The sequence below is a fragment of the Azolla caroliniana genome, unplaced genomic scaffold (assembly GCF_043228905.1).
Source record: "Azolla caroliniana isolate FFs.n. ecotype wild unplaced genomic scaffold, voAzoCaro1.0.p SCAF_14, whole genome shotgun sequence".
Lineage (NCBI taxonomy): Eukaryota > Viridiplantae > Streptophyta > Polypodiopsida > Salviniales > Salviniaceae > Azolla > Azolla caroliniana.
The window spans coordinates 18,095,013-18,114,985 of NW_028230449.1; the positions used below are offsets into that span (position 1 = coordinate 18,095,013).

Genomic DNA, 19,973 nt, shown 5'->3' on the forward strand with positions numbered 1-19,973 from the left:
TTGTTATCTTACCCTCCACTAGATTGTATCATTATATGCTTTGTATATGCTTATTGGATTGGTAATGGAAACAATGATGTAGTTTTGTTTTAAAATAAATAAATAAATCACACAATATTGTGGGCATTTTTAGCTTTATCTCATCTTCCACTAGGTTTGTGGACAAGAAGCAATTATGCTAGTTTACTTCTCAGTAGGAATAAATCACACAATATTGTGGGCATTTTTAGCTTTATCTCATCTTCCACTAGGTTTGTGGACAAGAAGCAATTATGCTAGTTTACTTCTCAGTTCCTAGTCTACAAATCACAATTCAATAGTGATGGGAAGGTAATCCCATACCTATGTTTTAGAGAACCTTGAAGAACTAATGGGGACAAGTTGTCTTGTTTTTCACAAATTCCTTATGGAGAAAGCACACAAGAACGCATGGCATGAAAAGAGGATAAAAACAAGGACCTTGAGGAAATGGCATATATACCTTATGTTCTCCTCCAATATGTTTCAAAAGAAGCTCAAACTTAGGGGATGATGACTCTTACATGTTGACAGAAATCACCAAGACCAATGCTTGAGAGTTAAAGAATCTTGACAAAGAGAACCTCTCAAGCTTTATGAATGGGAGTAAACATAAACACAACAATGGATGAGGAAATAAAGAGAACCGCCTTATTGGAGGGACATTGAAAATTTGTAGAAATCTAAAACTCCAACTTTATGGGATGTGACATCTAATCAACATTGTGTTTGGTACAAAGGGTGATAGAGTATTGTACCTTCCTTGACAATTAGGAAGCAGGGAGTTAGATGTGCCATTGTAACAAATTTGAGCTCACTCATTTGTGTAACACAAGTGTTGTAGTCATAATTGTCAAAGTCCACATTATGACAGTTGTCACTCTCCTAGAGGCTTGTATCTAGGTCAAGATTGGTGTGACAAAAGTTGGTGTATGGTTAGTCAATCACACCTACCTTACAAATGTTCTACTTCTCGATGCTAAAAGAACTAGTTTTTTATATACTCACCCATGTTTTACAATAAAACAAGCTAACACACATTCCAATAATTATTTGTTGTTCGAAGGTATGAAATGGAAGAAAGTTCATGATGTTAAATAATAAGAAAAGTAAATATAATTGTTTAGGATATAGGACTCTTTTTAGTATGATAGTGATCATTGATCAGGTGACCCAATGATTAATAAACTACGATTAATCACATGATAGCAACATGCTATGTAACATAAGTCCCCGATTGTAAGGGAGTGATATGTGCATGTGACTATCGATAAACTATGTTTCAAATTCTTGTTTTCTTTTGTCTAATACAAATCCATTTATCTATAGTTATTTGTTGATTTATGCACTAAGAAAACATAAATAGATGGTGGTCATACATGATATTGTGTTGCATTAGTATTGATTCCTAATTCTACATGCCATTAACATTTCCTACTTTTTGTGGTTCTCACCAAAGTTGTCATAGTGAAGAGGCGAGAGGGAAGAAGGAATTGGAGGTAGAACATTGCTACTCAAAGTGTTTTGTTATCCATCAAACATCACACCTTTGATTCTATGGCATTGGAAAATTTCAGGTGTGTGTGAAAAATGTAAAGAGAAACCAAATTTAACTTGAGCCAAGGAAGAGAACTTGTTGATGAAGAGTTGCACAGTCAACAAGTGGGATGACATTCCTTTGCTCCTTTGAGTCAAGTTTCTTGCCTTGATTTGCTCAAGTATACTTGAAAACATGCACTCTATGTGCGGGAAATGTGTTTGTATAAATGTGAGTGTGAGAGTTTATGTACTCTTGCTTGCGGATATTTTCAAGTGGGAGTGCATATGCAAATGTGTGTGTTTGTGTAAATCCATTTACCTTCAGTTCTTTGTGACTTATGAAAATAAAAGAGGTGAGTAAATGGTGTTAATTTATGGTATTATTTTGCATTAATATTTATTCCTAATTCTTTTAACATTTCCTACTTTATGTAGTTGTCACAAAATTGGTCATAGCTAAAGTGGTGAGAGGGAAGGAATTGGACATAGAACATTGCTCATAGTGTTTTCTCATCCAATTAGACATCTCACCTATGATTCTATATTGTCGGAAAAATTCACATGTGTGTTTGATATGTAAAGAGGAACCGATGGGAATCTGAACCAAGGAAGACGACTTATTGATGAAGGGTTGTACAGACACTCCCCTTGGCTTCTTTAGGTTGATTTTCTTGCTTTGATTTGATCAAATACACTTGAAAACGTGCACTCAATGTGCGGGAAAGTGTGTTTGTTATCAACATGAGTGTGAGTTTGTGTGTGCATGCTTGTGGATCTTTTTCAAGTGGGAGTGCATACGCAAATGTGTATGTGTTTGTATTCAATTGTTTATGCATGTATAATTTTGGAAGTGTTCTTTATGTGCTTGTGTCCATGATTTTGTTAGCTTGAGAGTGCATGAACACATTTATCTAAATCGGGCTGAAAGAGGGGACAAAGGAATACAAGTGAGGTCTAGGCTTGGTGTCAACCCTAGGTTTGGGGTAATGGGGGTGTATGCTCGGTCATGTTCCTTAGTCATCAACACAACAATTGGTAGTAGTACTACTTTGAAGGGGACCACACCTGTCATTTACTCCTTTGTGCCCTCCCTCGCTTTCCCTCGTCAGTTCTTGACTTGTAATGTAAATGCCTTAATTGTGGGTGTTTCCATGAAGGAACCCCTTTAGTTGAACCTTCATTTCGACAAGTCCATGCGACGGTTCATGTCCAATCATGAAGCCCACCTAATGGCTTGAATTCCCTCCAAAAGGGTTCCCTTTTTAGACGATGCTCGTATGGACAAGTCTAGGACACAATGGTTAATGTCCTATTATACGAAAAAATCCACGCGACAGTTTAATGTTGGTCCACAATGGATGGCCATTTCTCGAGTTCAAATGTTATCCAATGGGAGGGCACTTGATCTTACATAATCTAAACATGCAAGTTTGAATCTTGTCGCTTGAAAAGTTTTAATGTGAAGCTTGATTCCTTGTTTTTGCCTAAGCTTGAGCATCACCCAACAAGAGGCATCAATGGTCTTGTGGATGGCATCTAATCCCTCGATATTTCTTCCCTCAAACAAAACCCACTAGTGAATTCTAACTATAAGATATAATACTAGGTTTTGTGAATAAGTTTCAAGGAATATTGTAGTTATAATTTCCGCATAGTTACAATGGGTTTGAAAATGTGAAACAAAGTAACTCAATTATCCAAATTTTGTAATTATAAAAAGAAATGAAAATAAAAGGAGATTTGTAATTACGGATTCCATACCAGATCTGAAAATATTATTTGAATTACGTGATTAGAAAGCCCTTTTCATTGGACCAAAACCCTAAGAAAAATATGAGATAAGATTATAAAAGTGTCGAATGTTATATCATTGATTTCTAGTGTTGCAAGCCTATCATCGACGACCACATTGTCTTGGTTGTCATAGGCCTCCCATGTGTCAAACTACACATAATACAAGTGAAACTGCAAACCTTTGTAAGGGCTCTTCCTAATTCGATATATCTCCCTAGAGCTAAATCTTAAGTGTCTCTCTCTCTCTCTCCCACGATGATTTCCCTAATTATAAGTTATAAGTTAAATTTTTGTGTCCTCGTAATTTGTAATTATTCTAAGCATGGATTAATGGAACATTGTTTGTGATTTTTCGCCTTGTGGCTCTTCTATTGAGTGTCCAAATTATGGTAAATTTTCACACAATTAAGTGTTTAATTAAACTCGTAAGTACTGATTAAATCATGAAATGGGATTAGATTTTGCCTTGGTAGTTATTCTATGCCTAAGTAGCTTGACAGTAATTGAGAACACAAAATCTAATCCCACTCACTTGCCTCACCAACAAAATGGTAGACAATGGTATATCTTTTCACACCGACCTCAAGGTGGTTCTCAAGAAAAACACACAAGCGAGAAGTGATCTTCACTAATGATACAAAAAGACATTGCATAGACTATATTAGACATATGCCTAGTTATTTATTAGGTGGGTCAACATTCATAGATGAAACTCATGAAAACCATGATAAAAAATATCTACTTAGCCCTCGAAATAACCCCAACCAGCTATCAATTTACTAGAATCATGATGGATGAAACCACTAGGAAATGGAAACTATTTCACACACCACCTCTACATCAACACAAAGCAATTGATCATGGCCAATCAAAGATATGCAAACAAAACATCTCAAAGCTTATCTAAAGCTACAAGTAAACTTTGTAGTACCTTCAAGTGTAGCAAACCACCTACTTGGCTGCAACCCCCTAAAAAGTGCAAGAAAACACACACTACATTGACCACAACAACCACAAACATCAAGCTACACCACCAACCATGCTCAAAGAGGACCTCAAAACAAAGTTGGAAAACAAACCACACTAGCTCAAAGAAAGGTCAACCAGAATGAAGTTGTCACCACCAAGGAAGAATTTGTCCATGCCATCATGAGAAATATAAGGCCTATAAAGCTATATAGGCCTCATCAAAGTTTTATGACCTTGATTGATTGATTGATGGCAAAGAGATATCGTTCTATGAGTCTTCTAACTAAGGGTTGCAAATATGGAACAAGGAGAAGTGCACTTCAGGAGAGAACTCTACAACAACAAGAAACAAGTGTGGCGTACCAAAAGTAGCTCAATACAATTAACAAACAATTGATGCATCATCAATATGACACAAGGGAGATAGCAACACCTTCACACAATATCAAATATAAGCATTTGCAACAGAGACAAATTTGGGGTCATCTCAGCAAACTTTTAACTCCCTTATGGTTGATCAATTCATAGCCCTAGATGAGCACGAACCGGTTATGGGATGTTGCCTCGAAGAAATTAAGAGGAAACTCATCTTAGCATATGAAGAGGCCACCACCACCACCTCTACGACAATAGAAGCAAAGGCTAGCCTACCTAATTGATCCACATTGCAACTAGGGTACGTCACTTATTTGATGACATCAAAGTCTATATTCAATCGCCAAAGAGCCAGATGTATACCACTTATCTCATAGGAAAGGACATATAGAGCGACATTTGAGGAAACCATGGATAACCTCCATCAATGACTGGTTAATAATCATATTCACATAATCACTTAATAGAAACACATATACATGAAAGTGTAAGTTTGCACACACACATAAAAAACATAACATGTTCACACAATGACACGCACATATGCACCCAATTTCACAAAGAGATAAGCCAAACAAACACAATCCTCCCCCATACACTCACACTCATTGCATATAGCACATTAAAATATACAAGGTATACAAAATGCCCACCCACATATAAACCTCAAATATACTACAAATACATATGTACCCATGTGAACTAAGAAGGGAAAAACACAAGGGAAATGTCACGTGATCATGTGCTAACATACCCCCTTGATTCCTCTTCATAAGCAATGCTGCCAAATTCATCTTCTAGGCTTTAGGACCCTGGTGGTCCCGCTAGCAACTTTTACATTGTTCTTGTTGGATTGTCAAGGAAACATATCTTAGATATTTCTAAATCTCTTGTTTGCGTGTGCACGTGAACTATTACAGAATTTGTGATCGATTTTCGATTAATTCTTATTGGTAAAAATTATTTACCAAGCAACGCAATCATATCAATACCATTTTGAGAAAGATATACATATTGCTTTTGTCAAGAAGCAATATTTTTATAAATTCACCTAGATTTTGCGTCCACTTCTTTCTTAGATCTTGAGATATAGACATTTTTATGACGAATAAAACTAATCCATTAAAAATATCTATGTATTTGTCATTGTTATTATCATAAGTATACACGTTATTGATTGGTTTAATTATAATTTTCAATTTTCTAAGCAATATATTATTATTTTGCAAGTTTTAGATAGAAGTTTCATAACATTTTAATAAAAAGGTAAAAAGGTAACGCGGTTGAACATGTCAAAAACTCTAGTACTTTGTTCGGTTAATTGAATTATCTTACTAAAAATAAGACCATGTCATTGTCTCTAATTATTTATGGATTGTTTGAAGAGTATTTCTTGACTTCTATAAGCACAAATAGAAAGGTATACATACATGTTTGTAATGGGCGTTGTCGTTATACTCCATATAAGCGTAATAAGTGTATTTCCTCAATAACGCTTTTGGCCGATAATCTTTTGAGAGATTACATCTACATACGACTGGACAAGTATGAGATTGAACTAGTTATTGATATCATGTCTACAATTTCTACATGCAATGATTGTTTTCTCGTAGGATTCAATTAGTTTATGATAAATGCATTCACGGTTTTTACATGCAATTAATGTTTTCATGTGTGTCATTTGAGCTATAGAAACTACTACATTATGCCCTTACATTCAACGTTACAAAGACATGACCATGTGTCCATCAAGTCACTTCGACTACACACATTCCCATCAGTATGTGCATCCGCAAATTCCTGGGTGTGATTAAAATATGACCCGTTTTTCTTTCACCCACTTCCATCCATGCAAGAGGCATGTCTTGCATAAATGATCACAAGAAGCATAATCAAAGGCAAAGGATACTACATAATAACATGACATGAGAAAAAGGCTAGCAGTATTTTCATGTGATTGACTGTACAAGCATAATAAGGTGATAAAATGTATCATTTCCCATGCATGCATTCCTAACTGATTAGTTGACAACTTTTACACATCACTAACAAAAAACATTGTGTAATAAATATCTTTTAGAACGCACAATCTCTTTGACTCCTGCAACACAAATAGATCCATTTCCCACACGTCGAGTTTTTTCGAATTTGGGATTTGGAAATACATATGTTTTTTAAGGCATATTTCACATTGTTCTTGGTACTTCTAGATAATCAACCTTTTTATACATTTGATACAAAGCTCACAATTTTGACTTTGAGGAACCACAACAATATTGTTTAGGTCATTGGTTTATAAATTTCAAATGAAATTCATATGGTAGTTAACATCAGTGTGATCTTTAGAATAGCAGTAGTTGTGATATTTCATTAAAGGATGTGGATCATCAAATAAACATTCACAAGACCTTATACAAGCAACTCTTAAAAATCTTTATTGGGCCACTTTATAAACTCACTATAGCATGCTTTTATAAATAGTACTCATGCATTGGCAAATGTATGTAATTCTACATCAATGACAATTCAACATAATTCTCATTGGAGTTGAGTCTTTTGAGGCTCAATGGAAAATATTTTACCATTGCATTTAATTGTTTACATGTTGTTATTATGAAGCATAATGTTTGTGTGCCTAAAATCCATGTCTGCATATGAACACTGACTTTCCTATATTATGCAAGTAGATGCCACGATCACTGTTACCAACAACGTTATCATATCAATTTATTTTCTATTATATTTAGGTGGGATAGGAAAGGCAATCAAAAACATTGTTGAAAACATCAAAGGAATTAGTACTCGAGTTAAAACACACTACAATATATCGCAATCCTTACAACAAATTTGGTTGATTGCAATGAAAACAAATGTTTAATTAATAACCACGTAACCTTGATCGTTACAATAAGCGTGCTTTTTCGACCAATATCATGACAAAATGATATTTTAAACATTCACTAATGGGTGTCAGTGTTTTTCGTGAACAAATTACATGTTTCAACCAAAGTGAGGATGTATATTGTTCCTTCGTGTTTCATTAAAGGATCATTTTGGCACGAGATTGCTTTGTTCTTTATCATTCTTCCTTGATTTTATGGACAAGTGAATCATCTTATCGTTTGGGGAAATGTGGTAACTCATATTCATCTACCTCGAACTACTAGCATAGATCTTGGTATTGTACAAATTTTAGTTTAATATATTTGCATTTTTATTACGCCAAACCAATTCAATTGATATATTGAAATGTATAATGGTTTACCCACTCGAGGAATGTGGTGAGACACATCCTTCACCCATGTTGTAACTTGGAACCATAGCTCCTGGTTGTTACCCTCGGGATCCGTTTAACATGGCACAACACTAAAGAAATACGCACCATAAGAAAGGTCAACGATATCTTTAAGATGAAAACAAATGTTGCCAAAATGTGTCGAAAATTGCCTAAAATATGCTTATATAATACAAAACAAAATTAACAAAAGCACGCTCATTATCTTTTTCAAAGCTATACTTCATTAGAGTTGAAGCTCTTAACCACGTGACAATTAAGGTTGAATGCATCATTAATGCATCATGCCATATTTAAAGTATATGTTACCTTAAACAACCTAATTTGAATGTATGCTCTAAATCGAATACAATTATAATAATTGTCTTTGAAAGAGAACCTAGATCTGATTGCAAAGTTCAAACCTCAACTTTGACCTACCATAATTTGGTAAATTTGAAGATAACAAAGCATGGTTTTGTAAATATATACACATTTGAGTATTTCATCGAAAATTTACCCAATATCAAATAAAACCAAACCAAGTTTGTAAATTCCACTTGTATTGTTTATTTGGATTCTTGTTTTTGCTTAAAGTACTAATCAATTAATTTGTATATTACCTTCCATTGAGATTAAGTAGATTTTGAGCTTCTATTCGTGCTTACCGTGTTTAAATATGGTCATTAATCGTTGTGTGTGAGATGAATATTGACATTGACATGTGTGAATGAACATAAAACCAATTGTCGTTGATAGAGAATTGCACCAAACTTTAGTATAGCAATTAAAAATGGAATGTTAGATCGAACGTTTATGAAGATCGATATTGACATACATACATGGATTGGATCTTAACTTCTAGAGCAAGTGCCAAGGTGCTCTCCTCCTATGAATTGTCTTTTCCATAAAGGACATGCTCTTGACCCTTAATTCAATGAGTATAATATATTGTCATTTATATGCGGACATTGACCACAAACTAGAGAACAAAAAGAATTAATTTCACCTTAAGCTTATGATTGACTGTTAACGAAGGTTAGTGATTCATGACAAGGGACAATTTCAACTATTATGATTGTTTTCATTTGCATACATCTAGGATCAAACAAATTTTGAGTTGAACTCATACACATGCATTTCGGTGGGTATGATCTTGTTCAAATATGTTGGTAATCCATATTGATAAAATCAATGGGCAGACTCAGTATTTGCAGAGATTAATACAGAACTCCAATGACTCTATTCTAAAATCTATTGAGTTTCTCAGCTAATATCACTCTTCTTAGAAAACAAGTGTTAAGTCCATGTGTTTGCTTAGTGGGTTCGTGTTGCACTATATATTTGTGTGTGCGCATGTGTGTGCACTATAAGACAAGGTTTAGTCTCGGATATGCACTTGAAGAAAGGTCTCAATTGTTTGCCTTGTGGGCCTACACAAAAATGTGTATATTTGCACCCAAGAAAAGGGCTCAAATCATCAAGTACATATTGTCTTCGATTTCCACCGCAAGAAATATCATGTCTACTCTTGGATCTTTATGAGAAATATGGGTTCAAGTGGTGTCCTTGACATGATGATGTATTGATAAAGCTTGTGCATCATACCTTCCTTTGTGTTGGGTGGGAGGGGTCAATGGTTTATACAATAATGTGTGTTATTATATGGTTTGTTTAATGGTCGAGAGGAAATTTCCCCAACATAGTGTTTAGATGAATCCCTAATTGGAGTGAAGGGTTAAAGTGTTTGCTAGTTCAACTTGGTTGTGGTAGGGTCAATTGTTTGGATGGCATGTCATGTCTCTTTCGAAAAGCAATCATATAAAAAACCGTAGTGGTGTATGCATACTATTGCATGTGTATTTGCATCTCAACAATTTTTACAATGCACAAACAACACGAAAAGTTAAGTGTTAAGTGTCACTAGTCTTCTTATGTTGGCACCACATGCAAGTGCTCAATCTATGCTTCGATCTATGTTTGTTTGTGATAAAAGGGAAACTTAAAAGTGTTTGTCTTGTCATTATGTTTCTATGTATAGGTATGTTTTTACACCGAACTAAAACACTTGAGGGTTTGTGTGTGGATACTCTGAGTATGCGACGACACCATAGAAAATGCTTTTAAAGTTTCCTTGTGGGTCTGCTCATGGACCTAATCCAATGATAAAAGAAGATGTTCGAGTGGTTCTGCGGATCTAAAAGAATATGTTGAAGTGTCAACGCGGATCTAATTTTCTCATCTACATCCATACCGAAAGAAAAAGTCAATCAAATGTTTTTCTCATCCAGAGGGCTATTGGGGTTTTTCCTCCGATCAATGTCAATGGATTGGTAATGTGACGAAATGCCCAACTAAATCAAATTCATATATTGCAATATATTATATTCTCACCTTCATTGTATTATATGTGACATAAAAAAAGATTCTAAACCAATATCACTAATGACAGGATATCTTCTTTAAAAAAAAGAAAAACTTATTTTCAGTAACGGCGAAACATTTAATATAGCTCATGGGCAATTGAAAGGTAATGTACATTTCAAACCTAATATGCACCACACACATGTTAAGTTTTGCTAGTCAAGAAAGGGGGGTGCGAGGTTGTGGAACATAGCCATAATACTAAAATCCTATTAACTCATTAGAAGACATCGATCACTTGGTCATCCAAATGTTGGATAAAACAATGTATATAAGGTTAATCGTGGACAAGAGCATTTTTATTCGCACACTCATCCTATCACGTAATCAACCCAAAACAATTTTCCTTACGATCCAATCCTGCACAGGAAAGACACACATCATTGACGTTTTGGGTTGGGATGATAAAAAACATACGTAGGGAAGGGGGTTAATGAGTTGACAAAAACATGTGCACAAAAAAGAAAAGAATTAGTGGCAATGCGAATCAATGCAAGTAAGCTTGAACATTACACACAATAAGCATGGAATTTGAAGGGAGGAGGGAGGCCCACAAGGTGCGGACGGACAATCTAGACTTTATTACTATTAGTATTATTAGCATTACTTTTATAGCACATTGCTAGTAGTGCACTCGAAGGAAAGTTTTCTCGATTTCGTATAGGCATCGGTATCGATGGAAAGGTCAAATGCGATACAAGCAAACGAAACAAACAAAAGTCGCGACGACCGAGAAGGGAGGCCCCCCCCCGGAGATGGACGGGAACATGTGAGAACGCTGCTTGTTGGCCCGGCTTGAAATTCACTTAACGTAACCCTTCTAGCGGAGGTCAAATTTGTCACTTTGAGATTGTTGTTGTAGCGAGGCCTTTCTTGCTCTCTGGAGCCAACATGTCAGATGAAGATGATAGGTATAGCGAATGTCAAGCATTCAGTGGAGGAAAGGTCAAGGGGGAGCGGGATGTGGCGAGGTGATTTCAGGCGATTTCTCCTCACATTTTCATGAGCAGACGCAGGACACACGAGAGAGCAGGCAGGAGTAGCACCTGTTATTGTCACCTGATCCGATTCATGCTTGCCCCCCCCCCCCCCTATTGACCCCCTCTCGTGTCCATCATGCTTCTGCCCGCCCGCCCGCTTGCTCGCCTGCCTCTTTGTTTCAATTACATACATATTGCTATAGCCTATTTGCTATTATTAAGTCACTCTCTTCCTGTGTTTTTTTCATGTCTTTTTTTTATGTGAGAGACATACATATTTGAAACATATTGAGGTGTGAATGAGTCCTTATGGGCCTCAGTCAGTCAGTCAGTCAGTCAGACAGAGAGAGAGAGAAGAGAAATAGGAGGGGGTCTTTTTTGGCCTCTTCAAGACAGTTAACATATCATTTCATTTAATTCTCTCTTAATAACCCTAACCCTAACCCTAATCCTAACCCTCTCTTAATTCTCTTTAGCCCAAATCCACCGTAGCCAAATCCTAACCCTAACCCTAACCCTGGCCCTAGCCCTAGCCCTAACCCTAACCCTAACCCTAGCCCTAGCCCTAGCCCTAACCCTAACCCTAATCCTAGACCTAACCCTAATTCCGTTGCTGCCCACATCATGTCTTCTGGCGTTTCAGCATACCCTAACAAGACGACAGCTGAATCACCCGAAATAACACCCGACCCTAACCCTAATCAGGAATTCCTTTGGTCCTCGCCCAATCGTGTTTTCTTGAGTTCTGCGTGCTTTAGAAGAATAAGAGCTGAAATACTGATATTCATTTGCTAACCTTAAACCCTAACCCTGATCCTTACCCGAACTATAAGCTTAGATCCCTGTCGTTGCCCACATTGTATTTTTCATTCGTTTTAGCAAATCCTAAAAAGCGTTGAGGCGATCAAAGCATCGGAAAGCCCAATCCTTATTCTAAACCCTAATCTTGGATTCCTTTCGTGCCCACATCATAATTTATTAGGTTTTTAGCAAACCCTAAACATTGCAGAGCTGGAACATAGGTAATCTTGGAGCACCTGTCTAAACCCTAACCCTCATTCCCGAAAGACACCCTGAATCTTGGAAACAGCCCTGTCTCCTGCAAGAAACCATAATCCAGAATAATTCGCCGCAAAAACCTAATTCCTGAAAGAAACCCTGTTTCCACTACCTTCCTGAAAAATTATCCCCAGTGCTAAAATCGTTGGCAAGGCACGATAGTTCCTGAAACAGCCTTGATTCCTGAAAACAAAATCCTGCCCCTAATTGATGAAGGAAGTCCTAATTCCTGAGGGTAGCTCTATCTATTGCACGAAAGCTCTATATCCTGAAAGTAAAACTTTATTTGTGTTGAAGCATTCTCTCGGGTTATATGGATGACTTGCTACCAGATTTGAACCTAAAACATTCATTGCTCAAAACAAAGGCAATGCACCGTGCAGAGGGTGATTCGATCAAACATAATTTTATGAATGGACGGAACTTCTGTAAGGTCAGATCCTGTATATATATTGATTGATTTCATGCATTATTGTACTGACTGAAATGTCTTAAGGTTTCATTTGTATAAATGAAAATCACGAATTTAGTGTTAAGATACACACACACACACACACACACTCTCTCTCTCTCTCTCTCTCTTAAAGCTGAGGAAATAACTTGCATTTCTCTAGGAATTCCATTGTAATTTGTATCATTGAGACGCTTGACTTCAGACTAAGAGATATGCTGATTTCATGCTTATTAGATTGTGCAGAGCTAAGTAAACATCCAGAGTAAAGTTAGCATTCCTTAATAAGTTTTGCTTTAATGATGGGAAGCTTGAATTTAGAGGAGATATATTCAGATTTCATGCTTGTTAAAACTTAAGAGTACTGAAGGCTATGGAAAATTCCAAAGCTAAGTCAACATTTCTCGGTATTCTTTGGATTATTACTTTTGAGTTGAAGTCCTTCCTAGAGAAACGTTGTACACTACCATATCATCCTTTATGTGAAAAATCCTCATCGGGGTGTGGACACAAAGAAGTAGAAACTTTCAAGGCTTGTAACTTGTAGTTGTAGCGGATATTTATATTATATATTTATGGTGAGAGATTTTATTTGAGTCAGCTTCTCAAATTTGTGGGTCATTATGCTTGAGGTCATTAGTTTGGTACAAGAATCTTGCAGAAGACTTGGCTTTTTGGTATGTGGTCTAGGAAGAGAATTTAGTTTGATTTTTTGCCAAGTGGCATGGTGTTTTGGCATGTGGTGTAAGAAGAGAATGTGACATGGTGTTTTGGAAGATGCTTCAAAAAGAGAATGTGGCTTACTAAGAGAACGGAGTATGGTGTTTCTTGTGTCATGTAAGGAGAGAATGTGCCATGGTGTTTTGGCATGTGATGTAATTAGAGGATGTGGTATGGTGTTTTATCACCTGGTTTGAGAAGACTATATGAAGCATAGAACAGAATATGGTATGATGTTTTAGCATATGGTTCAACAAGTCTATGGCAACTTAATAGAGGAGAATGTGCTATGTGAGCTATATCATTTAACTTTTCTTTCAACAAAATGCAGGAGCTCAATCAGAAATTCACATACAAGAAGACAAACTGGATAGGAAAGCTGGTTTTTCTGGTAATCCTTGGCCTCAGTGGGATGTACATATGCATATCAGGAGTTGATAGAGGAGTGATGTACCATAAACATTCAACAGAGCTGGCTATTACTCGGAAATCAAGAACAAAAGAAGCTTGCATGAAAAGTGAAACTGTCCCCTTGAATAACATTTTAGTACATTATCCACAACCTACAACATATGATAGGTATACATTAAATGTTTCATCAGACCGTTCTTGTTGGCTTAATTTTTTAATTTACTGAGAGAAAAATCATGGTCGTTTGGTTTTTTCTTCTCAGGAAAGAATGTAGTTGTACACCTGTTCATTATTTTGTCCTCTTTTCAATGCAAAGATCAGGGAGTGGTTGGTTTGAGACCTTATTAAATAGTCATCCGAATGTAAGCTCTCATGGAGAGATTTTTTCGGTTGACAAAAGGAGAGAGAGTGTATTCCTGGTAAAGAAGGCACTAGATACATTGTATAATCTTGATTGGGTCAGCAGCGCATCGAAGAATGAATGCACAACTGCAGTGGGGCTGAAATGGATGCTCAATCAGGTTTTTTCACTTACTGGTTGTACATCAAATATTTGACACTTTTTTTAGCATGGTTATTGGAAAGTACTTATTTTATGTAAATTGTGTTGTGAATTTGATCAAATCCTCTAATTAATCCATTGAATGCCCTTGCCAATCCAATAGATCCCCTTTATAAGTGAAAGAAATATTGCCTATGGCATGCATGCAAACAATTCTTTGGCAACAAGACATCATTGAAATTGTCCATTACTTTCCCTGGTTGTAAATTATGCTTGCTTACTGGTATTGCTATGAATACTGCCAATTGAACTAAATAAATAGTCTGCTCATTCAAGCTTGAAATGAACCCGATATGGTAATTCTATGTGCCATCATTTGCTTGTATGAAGTATGTATGTGAACATACTTATTTCAGTTTAGTAAAACCTATATAATGGATGCAATCAATCCTATCCTCTTATTAAGGGCAAGAAAGCTTTGGACTTCAGGTTGCTCTCGTGGAAAGATTATAACTCTCAAAATGAACCTTTGGATATCTGAAGCTGCCTGGTTATGTGTGATTCTTTGACAACAAAACATTCCTCAAAATAATGGCTGATTATTATCCAGGGTGTGATGGAGTTCAAACGAGAAATAGCAGATTATCTTAAAGAGCGATCAGTTTCAGCCATCTTCTTGTTTCGTCGCAACATCTTGAAGCGTTATGTTTCCATTCTTGCGAATTCATTTGATCGCTCAGCAAAGCAATTGAATGGGACACATCGAGCTCATGTGCACTCTGAAGAAGAGGTAAAAACACTTTTAGCTTGGGAGAAATGCCAATATAGCATTGCTATTTGAGGAAAATCCACTCAAACTTTGAAAATTATGAAAGTGCCATGGTTAAACTAAAGATATGGTCACTGCCTGAATGGGTTTGATTTGCACTTGAGTGGGGTTGATTAATGCTAAATCAAAGGTTATTAACGAGTAGCTGGAACTGATTTGGGTGTAAGTAGTGTTTATGAGTGCATGATTGGAGCTGATTGTTGTTTGATTGGGGGTGATTATCACTTGATTGAGTTGATTAGAATTCGGCATTTGCACAGGAGAATGATTAGTGTTTGGAGCTGAATAGGACTTGATGGGAGGTGATTATCTGTGTTCCTTTTGGCTCCATAATTGTTGCATGCATCTTTGGTTAATTTTCAGAAACTGGATGACTTTTCAATATTCTCCTAGAAATAGTAATGGTATATTAATAATCTTTCTTCTAATCTTTGGAAAACGTTCTCTAATATGAATCAACATTCCCTTGGAATTCAAGGATTTAATCAGGAAAATTTGTATTCCACGATGCAGGCAAACATTCTTGCCACCTACAAACCAACAGTTAATTTGACATCGTTAGTTCCATACTTGCAACGAGTTGAGAAGATTATGAGTGATGCAGAAAGCACTTTTAATGATACCCGTCATCTCATAATATATTATGAAGACCTTATATCAAACCCTTCTCAGGTGAGAGCATGAAGCTTCTTCTCTTTCTGAACAATGCATCCCATTTTCTAGAAGAAATCAAGAACATGAGGACAGTCTTGTGGCTTTTCACACTCATATTGATGGTTTGCTACTATATATGATAATAATAATGAAGAAAACTGGATACCTTTCCATTTAAAAACAAATAAGGTTAAATGCATACCTATTTATTAAAAGAAGAAGAAAATGTCAAACACATGCTTGTTCATTTTAAAGAAAAGGATATTGAACCAATCTCATGAGAGACTTGAGAGCATGGAGTTTTTTTTAGTTTTTCAACGTGATACATTTAATTTTCCTAGGAGCAATGCTTTTTTTTCACATCAGACACAATTCAAATGCAGTATTGATGTGGTGAAACCATGGAGTGTTTGCTGTTTTTGTCTATTGCATATCATGTTTCCTAAGAACACCCATGCATGTATTTATTCAACTAGTAGTTCAGTAATAAAAATAAATCGAATAGATACCTATTCCTTCAAAATAAAACAAATCGTATTGAACACATACCTATTAATTTCCATAAATAATATCTATTCAATATGGCAGAAATTTGAAATCACATTGAACCAATTGCTGATGGAAACATGAAGCTTCTCTTTTTCTTTTCCCAATTAATAATTCCATTTCCCTAAGATCACATAGATATGCATATATTCCGTTAGGAGCTTAATTTACTTCATCTTTTTGTTTCAGGAGCTGAGAAAGGCCCAAGAGTTTCTCGGTGTAGAGCCAACAAAGCTCGAGAGCAAGCATGTTAAGATTCACACTAGGCCTCTATCTGACCATGTTTACAATTGGTCCGATTTGTCCGCATTTCTTAAAGGCACAAGGTATGAGTCGCTCTTGAATGAAAGCGATTATGGATGAGAAAAAAAAAAGCTTTGAAAACACATTGTACGTATGTGATTACTCTTCTTGAACTATATGTCCATTTGTGGGTGGGTTCCATGGTAAGTATACATACCCTTTTGGGTCAAGATGCTTTGATCCTTACATACGGGGATAAATGAGGTGGGTTTTTGTGCTGCCTCTTATATGTGATCAAATGTGAAATAAAGAGGACTATCGTCCTCGGAATGCTCATTTGTCTTTACTCACAACATGTATGCGGTTATGGACGATGCAATGTCTCTCCTGCCAAAGAAAACACACATTTATACAAGATATGTTCTACTCTCTCCTTAACTTGAGGCTCAGATGTAATTAATTCATTTTGCACCAATATCTCAGTGATTCATTTGAAACTGATGTATCTTTTCATTATCTTAAGAGTATTGATTCGAGCACTAGCTTCCCTCTGCTTAATGATAACCTTTTTTATTTGAATTCAGCCATGACCTTCTCTATGTCTCCATGATGCTGCATTTACTTGGCTTAGAAGAGAGCCATTAATCTTGATGATATGCTCAGAATATATTTCATGTAATATAATTCTGTGGCTCCACTGTTCATTTTAAATGTAAGGTGCATTTACCTGAATCGGAACACACTTTGAAGTTCTCTTTCCATTGAGGTTGAAAACTGGAAGGATGATACAAATTGACATATATTAGTACTGGGCTGAGGTTTTGGGTCAAGTGTCTTTGTATGACCAATGTATGATCATCTTTTACATTGATGCATCGGTGCTTCTCTTCTGAAAGGAAAGAGAGGCATTAATAACTCTAATGTACTTATCAATGGATTTATTTTATTGTATGTGAGATATTGTGATGCCCATGGGCATTGGGCGAGACTGAATGAAACAGGGGTGGTCTATGAGTTGTAACTAAACAGCAATACATAATCTGAATAGTTTGAAATTCTGTGGACGAGTCTAATTGGTCACACATTATACACATTAATAGAACTCAGAATATGTTGACATGGCGTCTTTGGTGAAGTGATAGGTTTAAAATCCTAAAATAAATATCGAGTACCCAATCTTTATGGTGTGAGTTTCCATGCCATGTTCTTTACTGAAGACATGTAAATGTCTAGCAAAATATATGAAGTAAACTCAACGGCAATGCATCCTAATAATATAAGCTCATGCTTTTAGACTAAAAAAGTGAAGGCAAAAACGTTTTTTTAAGTTTCTTGAATCACCTTTTAAGATGTTTTGTGGTATCCACTTTAAGACCAATGCATGAGCCCTTTTTTTCTTTTTATTAAAGAAAATGTACTAGTAATCTTTCGGACCTACATGGATTGTGGCTGGTCTAATGCTTGCCCATGATTACATAGGAGATGGTGTTGCTTTAAGTTTCCGACACCTTTTGGTTGACCACTAACAATAACAATAATGTTATGAAGGCGAGAAAATGCTATGTCCAAGGAAGCCTGAAAGCATATGGACAATGCGCTCACAAGTTGCTTATGACATGTTTATTAAGACCACCACAGATAAGGAGCGATACATTATACATAGTAGCATCTCCTTTGGGGTGAAGGTTTCATGTTTGGTAAGGTGAGAAACACATGATATGAACCACATCTAATACATAATACATAGGTTGTTGAAACTTGATATTGTATCTCCTCATGTGTCTCCCCCCCCCTTCATATGGGTTGGTTTTTGTTAATTCTACACCTCTCCCAACTCATGATAATCTGCCATCATCTTCGGATTTCGGCTTCACTTATACTTGCATCGATCCGGTGGCGAAGATGAAATTTGTCTCCATTTTACATGTATGATGTAGTAGCAACATAGACTCATTTCTATAGTATAATTTGTCACATGCATCTCATGGAGCAGAGAGTGTGTGAAGTGTGGCTGGGGGGGGGGTCTTGGATTGAGATGATCCGGAATTCTGGTGAAGAGGGTACATGTTAAGAGCAGGCACATGTGTTAGGTCCATCACGCCTACATCTATCGATGATAGCGGTTACATTGCTGTGCTTTTACTGATGATGATAAGTAGTTTGGAAGGGTATATACAGAGAGAGATCAAAGATGGAATGTTGATGGCCTCAACATTTTAATTTTACCTGTTTCCAAGACATCATTATGTGTGTTGTTATGATTATCTCACATGATGGTATGTATATATGGGGTCATTATGAAGTATCCAAAGACAATGGATGCAATGGTACCCTGATTGATTGTACACATTAATCTCTCTCTCTCTCTCTCTCTCTCTCTCTCTCTCTCTCTGTCTTAGGGTTTGTTATCGTGCTTTAGGGTTTTTTTGGGTTGCATTTTAGCGTTTTCTTATAGCATTTTAGGGCTTCTTACTACTTTTTAGGGCTTTCACTCTTTCTACGTTTTTCAGGGCTTTTGTGATCTAATGCATTGTGTGAGTTTTTAGGGTGTCTTGCTACACTTTTAGGGCTGTTGTTTTTTAGGGTTTCTTGTAGATGTCTTTCTTTTTGTGTGTGAAATGTTTCATGGTGCTGGATTTTAGAGTTCTTTTTGTTAGGGTTTGGTGCAACTGTTTAGGGGTCTAATGCACGTGTAAAATCTCTCTCTCTCTCTCTCTCTCTCTCCCACAATGGCCACCCATTCGGAGCATTGACAATCGCCTTCCGAGAAAAACGACATATAGAATGCGAGTCGGACGATTGTCTTCCGAGAAAAGCGACTTATAGAATGTGAGTTGGACGATGCCCTTTTCCTACTTGATGAAGACCCAACAAAGATACAAATCAACAAATAGAAAACAATATATGCCACGGATCCCGCAAGCACACAAGGCAAGAAGAATGTTTAGCATGATGGTTGTGTCATTATAAGCTACAAGGCTATTGACAACGGATTTGCACCCTATGAGAGACATCAAAATCTTAGGTGCACATGAAGCTTTGGAACTACAATGAAGCACTTTGTACACTTGAGAAGAATAGAAGAGGTCATGGATGAATGATACATGATTCTCATTACAAAGATGCACCAAGGTAAAGATTTGCCTCACAATAGACGACTTTCAATGGGAGTTTGCATACATGGA

General features: G+C 36.4%; 1 protein-coding gene across 1 annotated transcript; it reads left to right on the forward strand.

The window, feature by feature from the left end:
• Window positions 1–11,859: 11,859 nt before the first annotated feature.
• Window positions 11,860–17,327, forward strand: LOC147855694 (uncharacterized). Its single transcript, XM_087330239.1, has 6 exons — window positions 11,860–12,865; window positions 13,935–14,182; window positions 14,277–14,535; window positions 15,127–15,306; window positions 15,859–16,017; window positions 16,735–17,327. The coding sequence occupies exons 1-6, from the start codon at window positions 12,746–12,748 to the stop codon at window positions 16,906–16,908; spliced, it is 1,140 nt and encodes a 379-aa protein (XP_087186365.1). The 5' UTR covers window positions 11,860–12,745; the 3' UTR covers window positions 16,909–17,327.
• Window positions 17,328–19,973: the final 2,646 nt, after the last annotated feature.